The sequence below is a fragment of the Myotis nattereri genome, assembly GCF_964212035.1.
Source record: "Myotis nattereri genome assembly, chromosome: 20".
Lineage (NCBI taxonomy): Eukaryota > Metazoa > Chordata > Mammalia > Chiroptera > Vespertilionidae > Myotis > Myotis nattereri.
Genome location: NC_138096.1, coordinates 9,566,956 through 9,587,792, shown reverse-complemented (window position 1 = coordinate 9,587,792; position 20,837 = coordinate 9,566,956). Strand labels below are relative to the sequence as shown.

The 20,837-nt window shown below is 40.4% G+C and overlaps 1 protein-coding gene across 1 annotated transcript in view; it reads right to left on the bottom strand.

Moving 5' to 3' along the window:
- Positions 1-20,837, bottom strand: part of USH2A (usherin) — a gene marked incomplete at both ends in the record, with an annotated part of 391,806 nt that overhangs the window by 334,445 nt on the left and 36,524 nt on the right. Inside the window, 2 exons of the mRNA XM_081114388.1 lie at positions 2,092-2,222; positions 5,148-5,343. Of these exons, the coding sequence (XP_080970514.1) occupies positions 2,092-2,222; positions 5,148-5,343 (327 nt within the window). The remainder of the gene's footprint in view (positions 1-2,091; positions 2,223-5,147; positions 5,344-20,837) is intronic.

Sequence of the window (20,837 nt, the reverse complement as noted above, 5' to 3'; positions counted from 1 at the left end):
TCGCCCGGGCCATTTGGGGCTGGCTTGGTTCCTGAGTTATTACAGCAAAATGAGACTTGAACAACTGCCTAATATTCCTGTATGCTCCCTAATATTATTAAGGATTGTGACTGAATGAATTTAGAAAATGTCCTTGAGTTCAATTTTACAGTTTAGAATTCTGACACCATTGGCAATTTTTTTTTAGTATGGATTCTGCTGTCCCACTGAAAACAACAATAAATGTTTTTAGAAAATATTATTTAGGCAAGGTGGGCTTGACATAATATTTTCACCTGTCATAATAGCTTTTTTGTATCATACAGACTTTGTGTCCATACTTGGAGAATAAGAGAATAACCATTAAGGTAAAATGTGAATGGACTTAGAGATGAACAACGTGGAGGCATTAAATTCATGAACAGCTCTGCCACTGTATCTGCATTTGGAATCCTGTATGTAGCTCTCTCTGGCTACATATTGGATTTCATGAAAATTCTATTTATTTCTGCTATAAAAATGATCAAAAAAGCAATCAGAAATAGAAGGTAAAAAAAAGCTTCTAAAAGAAAAAAATGTTAACACTTCCAAGTATGTCTTTTGTTTTATGCATTTTTAAACTAGGTTTTTGCACATGGAAACTATGGACATACAGAGGCATGTAATAAAAAAAACTCTCTCTCCTCTCTCCCTACCCTACTCCTGGGACCAAAGGACACGTTAAAATGTTATTATTTCCTTTCTCCTTATTGTTGAATAATATTCCATTGAGTAAATATGCTACATTTTATTTATCTACTCATCAATTGACACTGGGTTATTCAACATTCTGACTATTATAGAAAAAGGAGTTATGAATGTTCACAAGTAAGATTGTGTGACAATTTATGTTTTCATTTTATTTGCATATATACCCAGAAGTGATAGTGCTGGGTCATATGGTAACTCTGTATTTAATATGTTGAGGAACACCAGACTGTTTTCTGTCTGTAAAAGTGGATGTACGTGTTAGGTGCCCCCAGCAGTCTATGGGAACACAAATGACCTCCACAGACTCATTAATGCGTGTCATTATCTATCCTTTTAACAACAGCCATGCCAGTGAGTGTAAAGTGGTATCTCATTGTGGTTTTAATTTGCATTTCTCTGAAGACTAATAATGCTGGATATCTTTTCATGTGCTTATTGCCATTTGTGTATCTTCCTTGGAGAATTATCTATTTAGATCCTTTAGCCATTTTTAATTGCATTGCCTTTTTATTATTGAGTTGTAAAGGTTCTTTATATATGCTGGAGACAAGTCTCACTGGATATATGCTTTGCAAATATTTTCTCCCATTCTTTCGGTTGAGGTAGGATATATTGACCCAGGTGAGTTAAAATCTGTGCTCATGTAGGTCAGAAAATAATTTTTGTGATATTGTAATAAAAGTGCATAAAATTGTAAAAATGCACTGTGCTGTTAAGATAGAGAGAAGGTTGGAATATAAAATTCACAAGCACAACTATCATAATGATCATTTGGACCTGGGTGTACATGACCTTTGTTAGACTGTCTTCTTTGGAATTGGGGAGGAAACTTGTTTTTGTTTAGTTAACATCATTTATTAACATTAACTGTCCAATAATTCCCAGACATATACTCAATTTACTTTCCAGTTTACTTTGAACCCCCTAGTTTCCAATTTGTTTTGACATTTGTAAAAGTAAAAATAAAATGAGCCTTTCTTCTCTGCATGGACCTCCAGGCAGTCTGACAGTTCATGTCCGTATTAACAGTTGCACAGCAGCACTCCTAAAGCAGCCATTTCATTTAGATGCAAACACACACAGGACATCCTGAGAAATACAGTCCTCGATTCTATGAGAAGATGATGTCCCATATTAGCATTTTATTGATTGATTTTTAGAGGGAGAAAAGAGAGAGGAACATTGACTTGTCATTCCACTTACTGATGCACTCACTGGCTGATTCTTGTATGTGCCCGGACCAGGGAATGAACCTACAGCATTGGCACATCAGGACAATGCTCTATTCATTGAGCTTCCCCAGCCAGGGCCAAATTAGCTTTTGAAAGGGAGCAATCCTTTACTTCCATACTGAGAACTCACCTGATCACACAGGAGGCTACCGTTTCGGGTACCGGCTGCATCACACTCACAGGGCTGGCACCCATCCGTGGCTGAAGGATCTGCCCCAACTGGCCGGAAAAAGTGCTCCTTGCACAGCTCACAGTTCCGTCCTGCGGCAGGGAGAGGTGATGCGTTATGACTTCCAGTTCATTAAAATCAGCTGCATAATTCAGAATTAAAGACTGTATTCCTTGGAGGGAATTCTATAATTTTCGGGACGTCCATTTTAATGCACCTTTCATCTCTACCTGCCAATTTAGTGATCCGGAGCATATGAAACAATGAACCTGCTACAAACTGTGCTTTACTTCATTAAACTCCCATCTGCTATAAAATGCCACACCTCTAAAAAGCTGGCCTCTGGAAGGGCCCAGGCATTTTGAAAGAGTTTCTTTCTAAACTTCAAACTTTTCTTTATTTCCAGGGCTAGGCATTTGACCTCAATCAAATATGAGAAATTTCTGTCTGTGTGGGAGAGGATAGCTGTCCAGTTAGAAGCAACTATGCATGGAGTATTAGAAATATTTTCCAGAACTAAATCTTGTCAAATAGGAGACTGCTCTTACTAAATACCATTCATTACTCTATAGTTAACATAATTAAAAGCAAATGCTTCTGTGAGAGCTTATGGCCATTATTTTCCATTGCAAATATCAATAGAAATCTAAAAATATAAAAGGCTTATATGAAAAGTGTTCCCTCAGGAGTTAACAGGGAGTTCGATTGCTCACTATGACATGTGCTGACCACGAGGGGGCAGCGCGGAATGAAGGAAGGCCCTGGCCAGCCCCAATCCCAGGCCAAGCCTAGGGATCCTACTCATGCAAGATTTTCGTGCACAGGGCCTCTAGTTTATTATATTTAGACATAGCAAACAAATCTCATTTTAAATATTAGAATAGTCTGGCATTTTAGAAATACCAGGTAATTCCTATAGCTTACAATTTACTAATCAGAAATTTTCTCTTATAAAAGAAAAACAAATCTAATCTACAGGCCAACTCTAAAGTAAATGTAAGTACAATATAGAACCACCAAAACAGAACTCAAGGCAACCAATTTCCCCTTTAAACATGTATTATCCTTAAATATTGTCCAAATTGGCCCAATATTAGAAAACTAAGGAAATAATCAAGTGAAAATCCACATTCTGATGGACATTGGCTGTGGACTAATTAAACATTAAATGGTTTCATAGTATTTCTAGAATATTTCCATTTACATATGCTGATGACTCTCAAATTTCTATCTCCAATCTAGAAATATCCCCTGTATTTGCCATTTAATGAATATTCATTGGGTGATTCCCATGTGCCAAACTCTGTGCTGAGTGCTGAGGAAGGAGTAGTCATGAGCAATACAAACATCACACTGTTCTCACAGAGCCTTCCTGTAGCCATGAGGGTAAGAGGAGTCTTAACTGAATAGTGACAGGAATGGACATACACTAACAAACATCCCACACATAAGGTGCCACTGAAGTGTGCTGATGATAGGGATCTTTTCTGAGGCACCAGAGGGCCGTCCTTAGGGAAGCATCTTCAGAACTCAGCCCCACTGCCCTCGACAGAATTCTTCTCGGAAACACGCAGTGAGCATGTCCAAATGAGACCTGCCACCCCCTCCCCAAGCTTGATCCACCTGTGTTTCCTGTCTCAATGGCTGACATCAATGTTGACCCTGTTGCTCACACTGGAATGGGAGGCAAGAGTCTTGATGCTCCTTCCTTCCCTATGCCTTCCTTGGAAAGTGCTGCCACTTTCCTTCCTGACTTGTCTCCATCCACACCACCTCCATCCACTCCAGCGTGCTCCTCACCTGGACAAACTGCAGCACCCGCTACCTGGTCTTCCCAAACCACACCTGATCCTGCCCAATCCACTCTCCACATTATGACCGCATAGGTCTTTTAAAAACACAAAACTTACCATGTTCCTTTCCTTTGTAAACCCCTTAAGGACACCTGATTGACCTTAGGATAGAAACCAAAAATCTGTCATGATGTGTAGAGCCCTCTGAAATCTGCCCCCTGACGCCCTTCCTAGCGCCTCTTCTTACAATCAGCCATTTCCCATCTATCAGGTCTTCAAGGGTCTCCATGCTTCTCTCCTCTAGGACATTATATGACTGTTTTTCTTATTAGAAACCTTTGTTCGCTCCCAACCCCCTTCCTCTCACTCCTTCACCTGGACAACTCCTACTGAACTTGCCCTACCTTGGCACCCATTAGACCAGCGGTAGCAATTGGTGGGCCATGGACCACTGGTGGTCCCTGAGGCCTGAAAGGTTGGCGACTGCTGCATGAGACCACTTTGTAATTGTTCCTTCAATGGTGAGCCTTTCCCACTATGTACTAATACACACAAAGACAGGATAGTCTTTATCTTGTTAATCTTTATATTCCCAGCGCCTAGCTAAGTTCTTGTGTGACATTTTAGGCCATCCATAATTATCTAATAAATTCATTACGACTTCAGAATAGCACTCTTTCAAGCCCATAAGACCAGTTACATTTTACAAAGTCAGAGATTGACTTCTGCTTTTAATATACCAGCTCTTCAAAATGCTGAATGGTTTTAGAACAAGACTTCAATAATCACCTGTGCATTTAATTAGCATTTACAGAGCATTCCCAGGTTCCCAGAGTCCACGCCAAATCTAAATTCATCTCCACCTGAGAATTCATACATAGTGGGAGATCAGGGTCACACAAGAAAACTTATCTAAAGAAGATAAGTACATGTTCAAACTAATCAGTCCTGAGTTATCCAATATATATTCATACTTTAATCAAATGTGGTGGTGGGGGCAGGGGGGGGGCTTTTCCTGAATAGATATAGTCAAAGATTAGATTACTATTTCTGAAAACTACTTCATGAGTTGCCATTATGAAGATCTGGTAAACCAGCTTTGGTTTTCAAACGTTAACAGCAGGAGAGCACTTTCTTAAACAAGAAAGCAATTAACGTAACTTAAAGTAACATGGGCCTCACAGGCCAACTCGGCCTTAGTTGGGACGGTCATTTGCTAGTTACCTGTGGTGTTGTGCTCACAATCATCACAGACTCCTCCGCCCCCTCTGTGGTGCTCAGACGGAAAGGGGTCCTCTGAGATGTCATAGTGGCAGCTTCGGGAATGGCCGTGGCACTGACAGGGCTTACAACTGAAGGCGTGGACTTGGTCTCCTGGGCGGAAAGGCTTGTCGTTGTACAGAGGCAGGCAGCGATCGCACTAGGACCGTAAAGTCACATCAGAACAATAAGTACATATACAACTGAGAGTGTTTTGTTTTTTATTTACATATCAGGCACTTTTACTAGACAGAATAAGCTAATATCAAAGAGTTAAAAGCCAGCAACTGTTCCATTTCGAAAAATGCTTTATAAATCAGAGATGAGCGTATGACAGGCCTGGCAGTGTGAAGGCGGCCGTGCGGACTGAAATCATGCAAAGCGATCTTCATAACCAATGTGAAAAGTTGTGACTGTTCCGGGGCCGTTACATTCTTTGGGTCAGAACATTAAAAGCTTGACTTGCAGTGTCTGTTCCCACAGGTGAAGAGCCTAGAAGCCGCCAGTCCATCCTAGCAAGTGAAACGCTAAACAGACAAAATGTCAACAACTGTTCTTGGATCCCTAAGGGGAGGGCACGGGAAACAGCTCCTCTGAGACTGGAGAGGCAGACGGGCGAAGACAGACAGTCCTGGTGACAGGAGCAGACTTGCCAGTAGAAGCCACATTACCAAGGGCTGCTTACAACGGTTCCTTACCCACACATCATGTCCAGCTATCCATAAAAAAAAATTTAAAAAATCACAAGGCGTACCAAAAGCAAAAATAAACAATAGGAAGAAACAGAGCCACCATCAAAATCCGGTATTGCAGGGAGGAGGGGGATGTTGAAATTGTCAGACCAGGAATTTAAAATAACTATGATTAACATGCGAAGGGCTCTAATGGATGGAGCAGATAGCATGCAAGAACAGATGGACAGTGGAAGTAGAGGTTTTAATTGTCCACAAAAGGAAAGCTAGCCTTTTTTAAAAATTTATTTCAGAGAGGAAGGCAGAGAGAGAGAGAGAGAGAGAGAGAGAGAGAGAGAGAGAGAGAGAGAGATGGAAACATCAGTGATGAGAGAAAATCACTGGCTGGCTGCCTCCTGCACGCCCCCTAGTGGGGATTGAGCCCAAAGCCTGGGCATGTGTCTTGACCGGGAACTGAACCATCATCTCTAGGTTCATACACCTCCATGCTCAACCAGGGAGTCACACCGGCCGGGCAAGGCTAGCCTTTTTGAGTAACAACTGCTTGGTAGTGCCCAAACCACCCCATTAGGTCAGTGGCAAATTCCTCTTTGATTCTAGACACTGAAGAAGTCGGGATTTTGTCTTGGGAACATTGCTATAGTACTTAGTACAGTCTGACAATGGCTTTTAGGTTCTCAATCAGGATAAAGTCTTAAATGAGACTTTACTTTTTAGATCACAAGCATAAAGCAAAAATAATACTGTCTTCATACAAACAGCAAAGGGAAGCTTTTGCTGGATTTGCTCCACTAGCTCGGGTAGGCAACATCCCAGGCTCAGACAGCCAGCAGTTGCTCTGGAGAAGACAAACTGAATCTGTAATCAGTGTGACAGGACCGCAGCTTCCATGTCACCACTTCCACCCACTTTTATTCGAGAAAGTGCAACCTGAATAATAAAAACACTCATAGGGTGAGCAAGGTCATGGGAAGAATACTTTGAAATGAAGGGAAAAAACGGGCCTTGGGCATCGTCTTGAGGCAAAGTTTTGCATTTGGCCCAAGTTTGTGATGGGATGAATAGAGTTTTTAAAAATCAGGAGTGAGATTAATTGCGTGGCTAATTGACCTGGGAAAGAGAATTTAATGAGCTCATTTCTCTCCTCCAAAGCCAGGAAGTCAGAAAGTGAGTTTGCATCTCTTCTTCCATTTGTCCAATTGGAACAGGTCTCCCCACACTTGGGACTTCCGAGCAATAATCAGACCCTAATGATATCTGATGGCTCCTGGGAAGGAAGTATGTGATAAGGCCGTTGTCATACAGATGACGAAAATTATCCAGAAATGAACGTGGATCATAGACTGCTCCTTGCTCCACTTTATGGGCTATGTCCTTTAAATCAAATCATGGACCTGTACAGTTACATCACAGAATCTGCTATGAATGGTTACAAATAATCTATTGCATGGGGGCAGTCTTGTAAACTGCTGGTGTCACTGGAACTGGAGACCAATACCTCTATTGGATTTTGACCCCCCTTTCTCCCTCCACCTTTTCCCTCCCCAGTCTTGTAACTTCCGGATTTTGAATGCAGAATATGCTCCAGATGTTATGTTGGTCACTATTGAAATATTATAGATTGTTCTAAGGTTATTTTGAGTAAAAAAATCATTAAGATATTGAATTAAGTGTTTTTATTTTAGAGGTGAAGAAACTGAGTTTCACAGAAGTGGACTTAAGGACTTGCTGGTTAATGATGTTGACCACATTAATTACCCTCTTTATTCCCCAGTTGCTAATCTAATCATCAAGTAGTAGACAATGTTTACTGAGGGCTTACCATGTGACATTCTGCCAAATGCTTGGTCTTTACAACAACCCTGTGAGTCAGGTATTATTACCCCCATGCTATAAATGAGAAAAATAAGATTTAATAGGACAGACTTTATTATATAGGAATATAGGGATAGCATATTAAGGAAGATAAATTAGGATTGGGATACTATGACCCAAAGCCTAAGGGATTCAATAAGATAATCCATTTCAAATGCTCACTACAATGCCCAGCACATAGAAAATATACATTTCATGTTACTTTCCAAAGACAGTGGCAGCACCAGTAATTGAACTAAAATGTCTGACTTTAAGCCCACGCCTAATCTCTAACTTTTGATTATATAAAATAAATTTGATTTACAAATGATGACTGGTGAGAGAAAGCTTAAAGAGGTCAATTCCTTCACTTAAAAATCTTTCTGGTCTAAGACCGAGAGTTGATAATATTCTAATGATTGCTCCATCTTCCTTTTAGAAATTGAGTTTCATTTTACATTTGAAAGTGCTTTATGCAAATCATAGAATAACAGGCAATTATGAAATCTTTACATAAACATTACTGTTTATTAATTATTCCCTTTGTACCCCCTCTTTACATTTCCTCAAGAATAATTTTTTTGAATATAAATGACATCATGTGAATTTTCAGTTAACAGTATAGCAATTGTCTATTAAGCTCCTACCGTGTGGATGACACAGAAAGCATACAAGTCAATAACTTGCATTTTATGAAAGATACATGTAAGTAAATTAATTATTTCAGTACAAAGTGATAGGATCAAGGTCTATGTATTAATAGAGTGTTATGCGAGTGGAGAAGAGGGGTACCTATCCCAGCCAAAGAGTTGATTAGCTGTGTGTTCCCAAAAGATCTATTTCTACTAAGTTTATCTAGTTTGTTGACATACAAGATTTTTTTTATAACAGTGAGGAAAAGAATACAAGTTAAATGCCCCACAGGGAATGGTTTGAAAACGCCGTATCTTTAAATGAATATCATACAATCATATCTATATATATAAAAGTCTAAGCAACCAAACGACCAGTCAACCAGTCACTATGACACACACTGACCACCAGGGGGCAGATGCTCAACACAGGAGCAATTCCCTGGTGGTCAGTGTGCTCCCACAGGGGGAAGCACCACTCAGTGAGCTTACTGAGCAGAGGTGGCAGCAGGCACAGTGGGGTCAGGATGAATGGGAGCGGTGCCTGGCCTGGGCTCGGGCTCTTCCCCCAGCCATCTGCCACTTTGCACACTACTACATCCCTCGGGGGATGTTGGACTGCCGGTTTCAGCCCAACATCCACCGAGGGGTCCTGGATTGTGAGAGGGCACAGGCTTGACTGAGGGACCCCACCAACACAAATCTGAGCATCGGACCTCTAGTGTAAATATAAATGTAGAAAGATAGCCATAATGTAGTTTGAATTTAAAAACCATGTTATATTGATATGTAGAGTATAATCCTGTTTTCCAGATAAAGGCAGATTCATCTATGGATATGGATACAGAGCTACAACTTTAAGAAGATAGAGACAGATGATACAGGTTTACTTAGAATAACAATAATAAAAGATCTAAAGGATATAAACTAAAGAGTATTTGCCGAGATTATCTATGGGTGGTGGAGTTACAGATGACTTTTACTTTTTATAACTTTATTTTTTCTGCAGTACGCATTTATTACTAATGTATTCAAAATTGAGGGCAAATGAAATGCAATTGCATGGACAGTTATAAGAAATCTATACATCATTTTCATCATGTGCATGTAGCATTTCCCTAAGAAAACTAAGAACATCAAAACGTTTGTTTTAAATTATATACATATGTAGTAAGATACGACAGAGAAAATGGCTCTCTTTGGGGGCAAAATGTAGGAAGAGGGCTTATGAATTACCATTAAACAGAATATGATTTTTAAAAGATAAAACATTTTCTTATGTTTATATATACAAGCAAGGATTCTGAGGAATGACAGACTACATTTGTTATAAAATTTGACTTAAAACATATAGAACTAAATGACACAGTGCTTTTGATCTAAAGGATGATACTAGGTTATTATCGTTTTGTGTAGTTTACAAAGACTATAAAAGAGAAGGAATACTTAGTAGTCTATTCTTTGATTATAAAATTAATGAAACTTAGCATAATACTCTTTAGGTCCATCCATGCTGTCACAAATAAAATCAACCAATCAGAGAAAGACAAGTATCATATGATCTCACTTATATGTGAATCTAATGAACAAAATAAACTAACAAACAAAGTAAAAACAGAATCATAGACACAGAGCACAGACTGATAGTTGTCAGAGGGGAGGGGTTGGGGGGCTGGGTGAAAAAGGTGAAGGAATTAAGCCAAAAAAATGTTCATAGACACAGACAACAGTATGATGATTATAAGAGGGGAGGGGATGGGGACAGGTAGAGCCGGTAAAGCAGGGATAAATGGTGACATAAGGAGATTTAACTTGGGGTGGTGAGCACACAATACAATATACAGATGAGGTGTTATAGAATTGAACACCTGAAACCTATATAATCTTATTAATCAATGTCACACCAAAAAATTCAATAATTTTTTTTAAAAAGAAATCTCATCCATCTGACTATATTAGAAAGGTAATTTATGATTGTTCCTCCAAAAAATAATGAAATACGTTTTTGGTCTCATAAGTGTGTTTCTTTACAACTCCTTTTAGATAATACAAGAAGAACCATGACAAAATGAAGGACATGTGAGTAAGTTTTGGGTAAACTATGATTTTTTAAAATGATAAACACGAGAAATACTTTTTCGAATTCTCACAATTTTCCCTACTCTACCAATGATTTTAAAGTTTCATCTAAAATCTAGAAATATATGTACCTTATATTTATGCTATTTATGAACCAGACGGTTTTCTACTTAATGTTTTCGCAATGTCCAATTAATCATTTGTCACTTTCAATTATGTTTCAGTTTTTTCTGTACTAACTGGACCCCCTCCCCCGCCCTTATATGTCTCTGGATGCTCAAATTACAGGATTAGATCATAGCTATATCAGGGTTGAAGACTTTATCACTGATTCATTACTACTATCACTATGATATCTTTTTAAAGGCGTCTAATCCACTCAAATAAGTTGCAGCCAAATACTTGGACATATTCAGGAAGGAAAATTATAGAATCTAGAAGACACGGATGAGATTTATTTTATTACATTATTGTCTAACAGTACACCAGGTGATTTCTCTTTTCTGAATTATTAAACTGTAATACACTATTCCTTTGTTACTCTTGCAGACTAGCAAACACAATCTAGCGAAGATAATCCAGGGGTTTCTATCTTGACCCGTTATTTCTGAATACCTTCAAACTTTCAGAGAAAGTGCCAACTTACATCTAAAAAATTTAAAGAAATGTATAGCAGAGCCTCATCTATTCAGTCAGGTATCCAGCAATCTTGAATGTCCATGATGTATCTTGGAAAGAAAGGATAGGAAAACGTTCCCTTGGCCAGACACATGAAGTCCCTGGGAAGGTGGGGGCAGGGGGGAGATCTTCCTGCAAGCTACTCACCTAGGAGCTCAACAGACTCAATGACCTTTGAAAGGTCAAGTTTATAATGAGGACCATGAGTCATCAAAAACAATTTGTCTTCATCACACATAAATTAAAAAATGAACAATCCAGTTTTGAACAACTTAAAAAAATGGATTAAACTATCTACACTAATAAAAGAGAAACATGGTAATTGGCGTACGACTGCTACCCTTTTCATTGGCTAATCAGCGAGATATGCAAATTAACTGTCAGCCAAGATGGCGGCCGGCAGCCAGGAAGCTTGAAACTAACATGAGGCTTGCTTGCTTCAGTGATGGAGGATCGTTGGAGGAAACCAACGTTCCCCGCCTGGGGCTGCAGGCCTCTGAGCGGGCAGTTTAAGAAACAAACATTGTAACAAATACCGACACTTCAGCCAGCAGATTCGCAACATTGTAAGCAAAGGCCAGAAACCTACTTTCAGCCGCGGAGGCCTAAGAGCTGGAGCCAAGCCTCAAGGTAAAGGTGGCCCAGAATAAAAAAAAAAAAAAGAAAAAAAGGAGTGGTTGGGAACTTCAGTCACTCCCAGCCTGAAAACAGCCCTCAGCCCCTCATCCAGACTGGCCAGGCACCCCAGTGGGGACCCCCACCCTGATCCAGGACACCCTTCAGGGCAAACCAGCCGGCCCCACCCATGCACCAGGCCTCTACCCTATATAGTAAAAAGGTAATATGCCTCCCGGCACCAGGATCAGCGTGACAGGGGGCAGCGCCCAAACCCCCTGATCACCCTGCGGCTGGCTCTGTGTGTGACAGGGGGAGGGGCCCCAACCCCCTGAGCAGCCCTGCTTTGTGCCTGATAGGGGGGAGCTCCCCAACACCCCGCCCCCCTGGGCCCTGCTCTGTGTGTGATGGGGTAGAGCCATAACCTCCCCATTGGCCCTGCCCTGAGTGTGACAGTGGCGGCGCCCCAACCCCCAGATCGGCCCTGCTCTGTGGGTGATTGAGGGCAGTGCCCCAACCCCCTGATGGGCCCTGCTCTGTGTGTGACAGGGGGCAGCGCCCCAACCCCCCAATTGGCCCTACCCTGAGCATGACTGAGGGTGGCATCACAACCTCCCAATCTGCCCTGCTCTGTGCATGACAGGGGAAGGCGCCCCAACTCCCCAATCGGCCCTGCTCTGAGCCCGACCAGGGGATGCACCTAGGGATTGGGCCTGCCCTCTGCCACCAGGGAGCAGGCCTAAGCCAGCAGGTCATTATCCCCCGAGGGGTCCCAGACTGTGAGAGGGCACAGGCCGGGCTGAGGGACCCCCCCTCCCCCCTGAGTGCACAAATTTTTGTGCACCGGGCCTCTAGTTTTAAATATTCATTTTAAAGAGTTTATCTGGAAACTTTACAAGCAGCTAATGCCAGAGACATAGAAGCACGGAACAGACTGTGGAATCTCTGACACATCGTCTGTATATCGCATTGTGTTCACCATCCAAGCACAATTTCCATCATCGTATATTTAGACTCCGCCCCCCCCCCCCAGCTTTAAGCTTTACTATCCCCTCCGCCCCCTTTCCCTCTGGTAACCACCACACTGTGGTCTGTGTCTATGAGATTCTGTTTGTCTTGTTTGTTCATTTCTTGCTCTCAGTTTTATATCCCACATATGAGTGAAACCATATGTTTTTTTACTTTTCCTGTCTGACTTATTTCGCTTAGCATAATATTCCCAAGGCCCATCCATGTTGTTGGGAAGGAAGTACTTCATCCCTTCTTATGGCTGAGTAGTATTCCATTGTATGCATGTACCACATCTTCTTTAACCAATCACCTGTACAGTGTTTAAGTCACTGAAAGTTACATAGAATATTTAATGGTTCATTTACTTATCTGTTGTCCTTATTAGACTCAAGCAAAGAAACAAAAATGAAAGAAAATTATTTCTCTTTCTGCTCTTAACAGAAAAATGCCCAGAGATGTCTCTACAGCAGTGCTCTCCAGGCCATATAAATACCTAAAATATATGGTTTCAGGTCTGTGTGCTTCCTACTTATTGGCCTAACTAAACCTTTCCAATAATCTATGATGTAGGAGTTGCTACTACCTCCATCTGACAGATGAGAAAACTCAGGAAAAGAAATTGAAAAATTTTCTAGAGTCACCCACTAGAATGTCAGATATTATAAACTAGAGCGTAAAAATGAATAAGGACAGCCACATGCATTGTTATTCGCTGCGAGAGTCCCATGCCTAGAAGCAGCCCTAACACATAGTAAACACTCAATTTACAGAGAAAGCCCTCACTCCCAACCACCTTGCTGCTGCACTGGCTCAGGGGTAAAAACATCTCAGGAAGGGAGGTGTTGGCCTGAGAGCCCTGGAATGTGGAATTCACCCCCTCCCTCCCCTGCTGGAACATTCAGAGACAAGTAGGCAGCCCCTGCCTCTGTGGAGAGGAGAGGAAAGCAATCAGTTTCAAAGTGGGAGACTATAAAATGCTTACTTTTCAGAGACTGCTATAGCCCTACTTGCTGAGCTGAAAGAGGTAATTTGTTCAACTATTCCCCAGTGGCCTAAATGAATTAGAGATCTTCTGAAAGTCTGCAAATTGCTCCTTTCTCATCAGTGGCTGCCAGACCTGTGTGTTAGAAATTGTAAGAACCTAAATCTCTAATAATAATAATCATTGTCCTCAGGCTCTATTCGCAAGCTTCCCCTTCCCTTTGGATGTAGCAGTTCGATTGTTATTCAAATGATGCCACTTTAGTGTCATTTCTTTTGTGTTCTAGGTGGACAAAATCATCTTTATAAACATAAACACTTCACAGTACTCATGGAACTATTTTTTTCCCAATAGAAGTTTCCCTATGTGGCGCAACTGTTCCAATAGCAAAGGCACTGTAAGACAAATTTGATGGTTTATTATCAATGATAGATTGTGTGTGCGGCGGGGAGGGAGGTGGAAGTAAAACTTCCAACAGCAGAGAGAATCTAGACAGAAAATTACTCAGTGCTTTGCACACGATAGGTGATCAATATACATTTGATGAACGCATGAATGAATGACCTAATGGACTGTTTACATTTATGACATGTTACAGGCCTGTACCTTCATGTGTCTGGCATTTAACTGAACAGTAACATTAAAGATTTAAAGGTAAGTGCAATATTTTCCTGCAGATTTTTACCTATGGGTTGCCATGTAATCTCAATTAGCAAATGCAAAACAATTACCAGGCTTCACCATTGAGAAGACAGAAAATGCTCCTGTATTTATCCTTCAATAACATATCCCTTTCTCAGTAATTATCTTTCCTCTGGCGAGACATTCTCTTATGATTAAAGTGTCTGCAGAAAATATGTACTCAACCTGCTCTCTAGGTGCTGAAATGAAGAGTATAAATTAAATAACTACTAATACTATTGGGTAATGCTGACCAGATATTGGTGGCAATACAATGACCATACATAGCCTGTCTGACTTTCCACTATAATATGTGGTGGCTACTTTTAGGACATTTTTAATGCACACTATGCCTTATCTGAACCTCCACAGTGGGGGTGGGGAACCCTTTCTTCCTGCCAAGGGCCATTTGGATATTTACTACACCATTCGCGGGCCACACAAAACTATCAACTTAAAAATTAGCCTGCTATATTTGGCCAAACATTTAATTAACTCACCTCTAATGCCTTGACAGGGCCAGACCAAGTGATTCCGCGGGCCTTCTATGGTCCGCGCACTGGCTGTACGTTGCCCACCCCTGCTCTACAGTGGAGGACTGGAAAAATACCCAATACAACAAATTTTAATAACGTGAAAAAAGTCTACATCTGGGAAAAGAGACTGTGAGCAGAATTATTTGGACAACTTCAGTTTTACACATTGTCTCTATCTATATTTATAAAAGGCTAATACGTATGCTAAGTGTCTGACTGGTTGCTATGATGCACACTGACCACCAGGGGGCAGGCGCTCAAAGCAGGAGCTGCCCTCTGGTGGTCAGTGCACTCCCACATCCAACCTCCCGCTGCTGGCCAGCCGGCAGAGTTGGGGTCTGTTCCTTCCGTGCCCGGTTCGACGACGGTCACTTCCTCTCCCATCCCTGCCAGGGCCTTCAGGCCCCAGACTGAGATAGGAAACTGGGGGTGGGTGGTGGCAGATGCAGCCCCTTTCCCAGGGAAGCTGAGGACCAGCTTCCTCCTCAGGGCCAGTGGCCAACCTCCTGCACCGTCCCTTCCTCTGGTTGGCAGGCCCTGATTAGCCCAGACCTGATTGGCCCTGATCGCTGGCCAGGCTTAGGGACCCCACCCGTGTACGAATTCATGCACTGGACCTCTAGTATCAATAGAACTGATAATCTATGTACTTTTCAGCATGGGGCTCCTGATAGCATGGCTTGTGACTGCAGACCATCTATGTCTAGATATTGAATGAGATGGGAGCATGTGCGTGATGGGAGCTGAGATCTTATTCGTTTTGGAAGCACCTGCCAGTGCTTCCATCCCAGGAGAGAACTGCCCTGACCCTGGCTCCTCAGCCCTCGCCTTGAAGCCTGTCAATGTAGCTCCTCACACAGGTGCAAGGTGCTTTTGCAGCTGCTGCCTCTGCACTAGGGCTCACAGGTAGGTCTGTGAGCAAGTGAGTCATGCGTGGGCCCCTCAAAAGGAGGTCCTAGGTCTCCAGCAGCCCCCCATCCCACTCAGATACAATCTCCTCTGGTTGTCACAGCCAGATGTGATGGGGACTCCTGATCCAGGCACTGGTGTCCCAGGCTGTGGACCTGTGTGGGGCTGAGACTCCTCACTCCTAAGGCGAGACCCTATAGCTGGGACATCCCTCCTGATTCTTAATCACCACATCATGGGGGTGGGACCTGCCCGTCCCACATCTTCACCCTCCTGCCAGTCTCCACATGACTTCTTTTCTATATCCTTGATCATAGGACTTCTCTTCAGCTGGTCTTTAGGTTGTTCTTAATAATGAGTATTCTATAATTTAGCTGTAAATTTGATGTGGCTGGGGGAGGAGGTGAGCACAGTGTTTACCTACAAGCCATCTTCACCTGAATACCCATAACACTATTTTATACTGGAAATTGTACCTACTGTTAGACTTGAGTACTCCATTAATGAATTTTAAAAATCCGTTCATAAGTATAGCTACACTTAAATTTTTCTTTTAATATTTAAAGTGTCAATGATATTTATATTATCTGTTAACTACAAATTATGGGCATGCATAATATGTCTGCACTACAGTCATCTCCATGTTTTGCAGTAATTCATGTCTTCCAGTGAATCTTTTTTGATTTTTCACAAATGGAAGTCCTTCAATATTTTCAAATATTTGCATCTGTAATCAGGATGTTATGGCTGTTCAAAGAGAAGGCATTTCATGAGTATTTGTTGAATGAAGCTAGCAAATGATCAGTCCTCACGTGAGACTATAAAGACACATTGTAATGCAGCCACCTCCATCCATCTTGGATGAATACTTAACATAGATATGCGCCTGATGGATTAATAAATCTTATTGTATACATATGTGTATACACACTTATATATCTCACATCTTCTTCATCCATTTATTTCCATTTATTTATCAATTGAAATCTAGGTTGCTTCCACATCTTGGCTATTGTAAATAATGCCGCAATGAACATAGGGATGCATATAGCTTTGCAAATTAGTGTATTAGTTTTCTGTGGATATATATCCAGAAGTAGAATTGCTTCTATGTCTTATGACAGCTTTATTTTAAAGTTTCTGAGGAATCTCTATACTGTTTTCCATAGTGGCTGAACCAATTTACAATCTTACCAACAGTGTGTGAAAATTCCCTTTTCTCCACATCCTTATCAGCATTTGCTATTTGATTTTTTGATGATAGCTACTCTGACAGGTGTGAAGTGATCTCTCATAATAGTTTTGATTTGCATTCCTCTGACGGATGTCAAGTGTCCACTGCCTATGTTTTCTTATAGAGGTTTCATGGTATCAGGTCTTCCATGTAAGTCCTTAACCCATTTTTAGTTTGTTTTTGTATGTGGGGAAAGACAGTGGTCCAATTTCTTCTTTTTTTCTTAGTTTCGCATTCATCTGTCCAGTTTTTCCAACACCATTATTTTAGACTCTTCTTTAACCCATTGTCTATCTTTGCCTTTATTATCATAGATTAATTGACCATATAATTGAGGGCTCTCCATTTTATTCCATTGATCTACATATATCTGTTTTTATGCCAATACCAGACTATTTTGAATACTGTAGCTTTGTAGTTTACTTTGAAATATGGGAGTGTGATACCTCCCACTTCGTTCTTTCTCTTTGACTACTGGTTTTTTTGGTAGATGGAGGGTCATAATAATTTTAGGAGTAAGTGTCCTTGTTCTGAGAAGAATGTCACTGGTATTTAATAGAGATTGCATTGAATCTGTATATTGCTTTAGGTAGTGAGAACATTTTAACAGTGTTAATCCTTCTGACACACAAGGATGGTATATCCTTATATCTGTATCCTTTTCAATGTCTTTCTTTAATGTCTTGTAGGTTTCTGAGTACAGGCATTTCACCCCTTTGGTTAACTTTATTCCTAGGAATTATATGCTATTACTGATAGTCTAGCTACAAATAAAATATTCTAGAGGTGTTGGTTATTTCTTTCTGCACTTCAAAGGTAATATTTCACTGTCTTCTGCCTTCCGTTGTAACTTGAAAAATCTAATATCACAATTTCTTAAACATTTGTGTCTATTAATCATTTGACTTTTTCTCTCTGGCTATTGTTAGGATCTACTCTTGGTCTTTGGTGACCAGCAGAATTATTATATCTTACTTATGTATGTGTTTATTTTTTCTCAGTCTACTTAGAATTCTAAGAACCATGCCATTCCTCAACTTTGGGAAATCCTTTACCCTTATCCCTTCAAATTCATTTTTTTTGTTTTCATCATCTATATTTGCTACTTCTATGGATCTGTCTCAATATACCCCATGCTCTTAATCTTTTTTTTATATTTAACTTACATTTTAAATGCATTTATGCACATATCTATCTCAGGGAAATTACTAGTGCAAGTGTTTTTCAAAGATTAAAAATATCACCATGTGTCAGAGAGTAAATGAAATGCTTGACCTTGACTCACTAAATGTACAACTAATGTAGAATCTATAATATGAACTGCTTGAATGATAGTTAATAAAAATGAATTCATCAGTATTACAGAAATTATAAGACAAAATGAAATATATTGAGAATATAATCTTTCTGTGAGCAAAGAGAAAACATCAGCGATGGAATCTGATGTGTAGTAAAAATATGACACAAGTTAGTCATGATGACTCATATTTTCAGACTTTTGTGATCTAAAGGAACATACTTTTTAAAATAACAGGAAATATTCATTTGCATAATAAGCATTATAGAGTGTGATGTTTCACCATCAAATTACTGAATGGAAGGAAGGCTTATTACATAAAATGTTTTAAGTTGGCTCTGCTATTTATAATACTGAGATTCATATTGATAGTTTGACTGTAGTTAATTCATAAAAGCCATGATCAATGTTATAAGAGGGTCACAAATCAGAGCCAAAGAATAAGAGGAGTGTTCATGGTTCCTAATGAATTGCTCTGTGAGCGCTTGGCCACCCTTGCAGGTAATGATGTCACAAAATGATGAAAGAATAGCTAAGTAGCCAACAAAGTGCCAGTGCTTGGCGGAGGTACCGGTCATTGCGTCACTCCTGGCCTAGAGCCTCAGAAAGGTGAACGCAGCTATTAAAATAAAATGAAAATCCTAAGGATGCAAGTTTCAACTTGTAACACTTTTCTTTTCTTTTTTATTGATTTTTTTACAGAGAGGAAGGATGAGGGATAGAGAGTTAGAAATATCAATGAGAGAGAAACATTGATCAGCTGCTTCCTGCACACTCCCTACTGGGTATGTGCCCGCAACAAAGGTACATGCCCTTGACCGGAAACAAACCTGGGACCCTTGAGTCCACAGGCCGACGCTCTATCCACTGAGCCAAACCAGTTAGGGCATGTAACATTTTTCTTAAAGCTAGAGTCTATCAACACTGTAACTCTTAGAACAGATCAATAAAGTATTAGTGAAAAGAGTAGGCATAGCCTCAGCCAGTTTGCTCACTGGGTAGCGTATCGGCCCACGGACTGAAGGGTCCTGGGTTTGATACCGGTCAGGGGCACACACCTGAGTTTCCGGCTTGAATCCAGCCCTGGTCGGGATGCATGTGGGAGGCAACCAGTCAATGTGTGTCTTTTCTCACATCGATGTTTCTCTCTCTCCCTCTCCCTTCCACTCTCTCTGAAAACAAATGGAAAAAAATCCTTGGGTGAGGATTAACCAAAAAACAAAAAAATAGAAAAGGCCTATAGTAGCTACACAGCCATGTTAGTTGACATATACGACACACACCCAAACTTCCACTTCCCAGGCTGTGGTCTGTATCTATGAACTTCACACAAGCTTTTGGAAAGGGATGATGGACTTTCTGAGCAGGTGGACCAGAGGTACTATATTGCAATAAAGCTACTGGCACAACTAGTTAGGAAATGATCTAAAAAAGAGCTAGGAAGGTAGAGTGGAGAGATTTAGAAGCCAATGTACCAGAGAACTCGTCTTCAAAATTAAAACAAAAAACCCCGTGGACCACCGATTTGTGACATAACCTTTAGGAACAACTGAAGAATGCTTCACACAGGAAATTCCCTAGAATGGCTCCGTACATGAACTTGCTCCTGAATTCATCATTCCACTGCTTTCTCCCAACTTCATTCATTTTCACTCCTGCTAAAATCACTTTCTCACAGGCCTGACAATTGCCGAGAACTGGCATATTCTCAAGGCTTACGTGTTCATCTGTTTGCCAAATGGCTGTAATGTAATTCACAAAAGCCCTGTTTATTGAGTAATATTATTAATGGTTAGCATAATACTGTGAAATTGAAGACATTCTTTTTGGATTATGTCCAGATCTTTAAAAAGAACATTGGTTCCAATAGGAAATGAATGGCTTATCTTAAAACATTATTTTAAAAGGAAGGACAATGTGTAAAGCACTTGAGTAAGTATATTTTCAAACTATTGCAAGACAACTTTTTCAGATACATTGAGTCCCACATGTATTAAAATACTTTGAATGGTAACAAAAAGAGAATGCCATGCTTATGAATGTTTTATAAAATCATTTTTCATTTTCAACACCTTGTTGAAAATATAGGACTGAGAAATCACTCAACGTAACAGTCTATTGACTTTTTCCCTTCAGCTGCATTTGCCAAATTTTGCTAAAGTGGAAGCTATTTGTTGCTTTTATATTTATGGCTAAATTCATAAATTATCAAAAAGTGTCAAACAGGAAAATAACAAAAAAAGTCAACTTTTTGTTTTCAAAAGGCACTTTATGTCTAAATAAGAAGCATCAAAATGTATTCCCCACCTAAATTATGGTTAATTATTGCACTAGTTCATAATCTAACAGTCACCACCTGAGACCAAGTGTGAAAGTCCCAACGTGCCTTCTGTAACCAATCCCGAGTTGGGATTCATTTAACGGCTCTATTTTTAAGGGGAAGCATGAAATCAC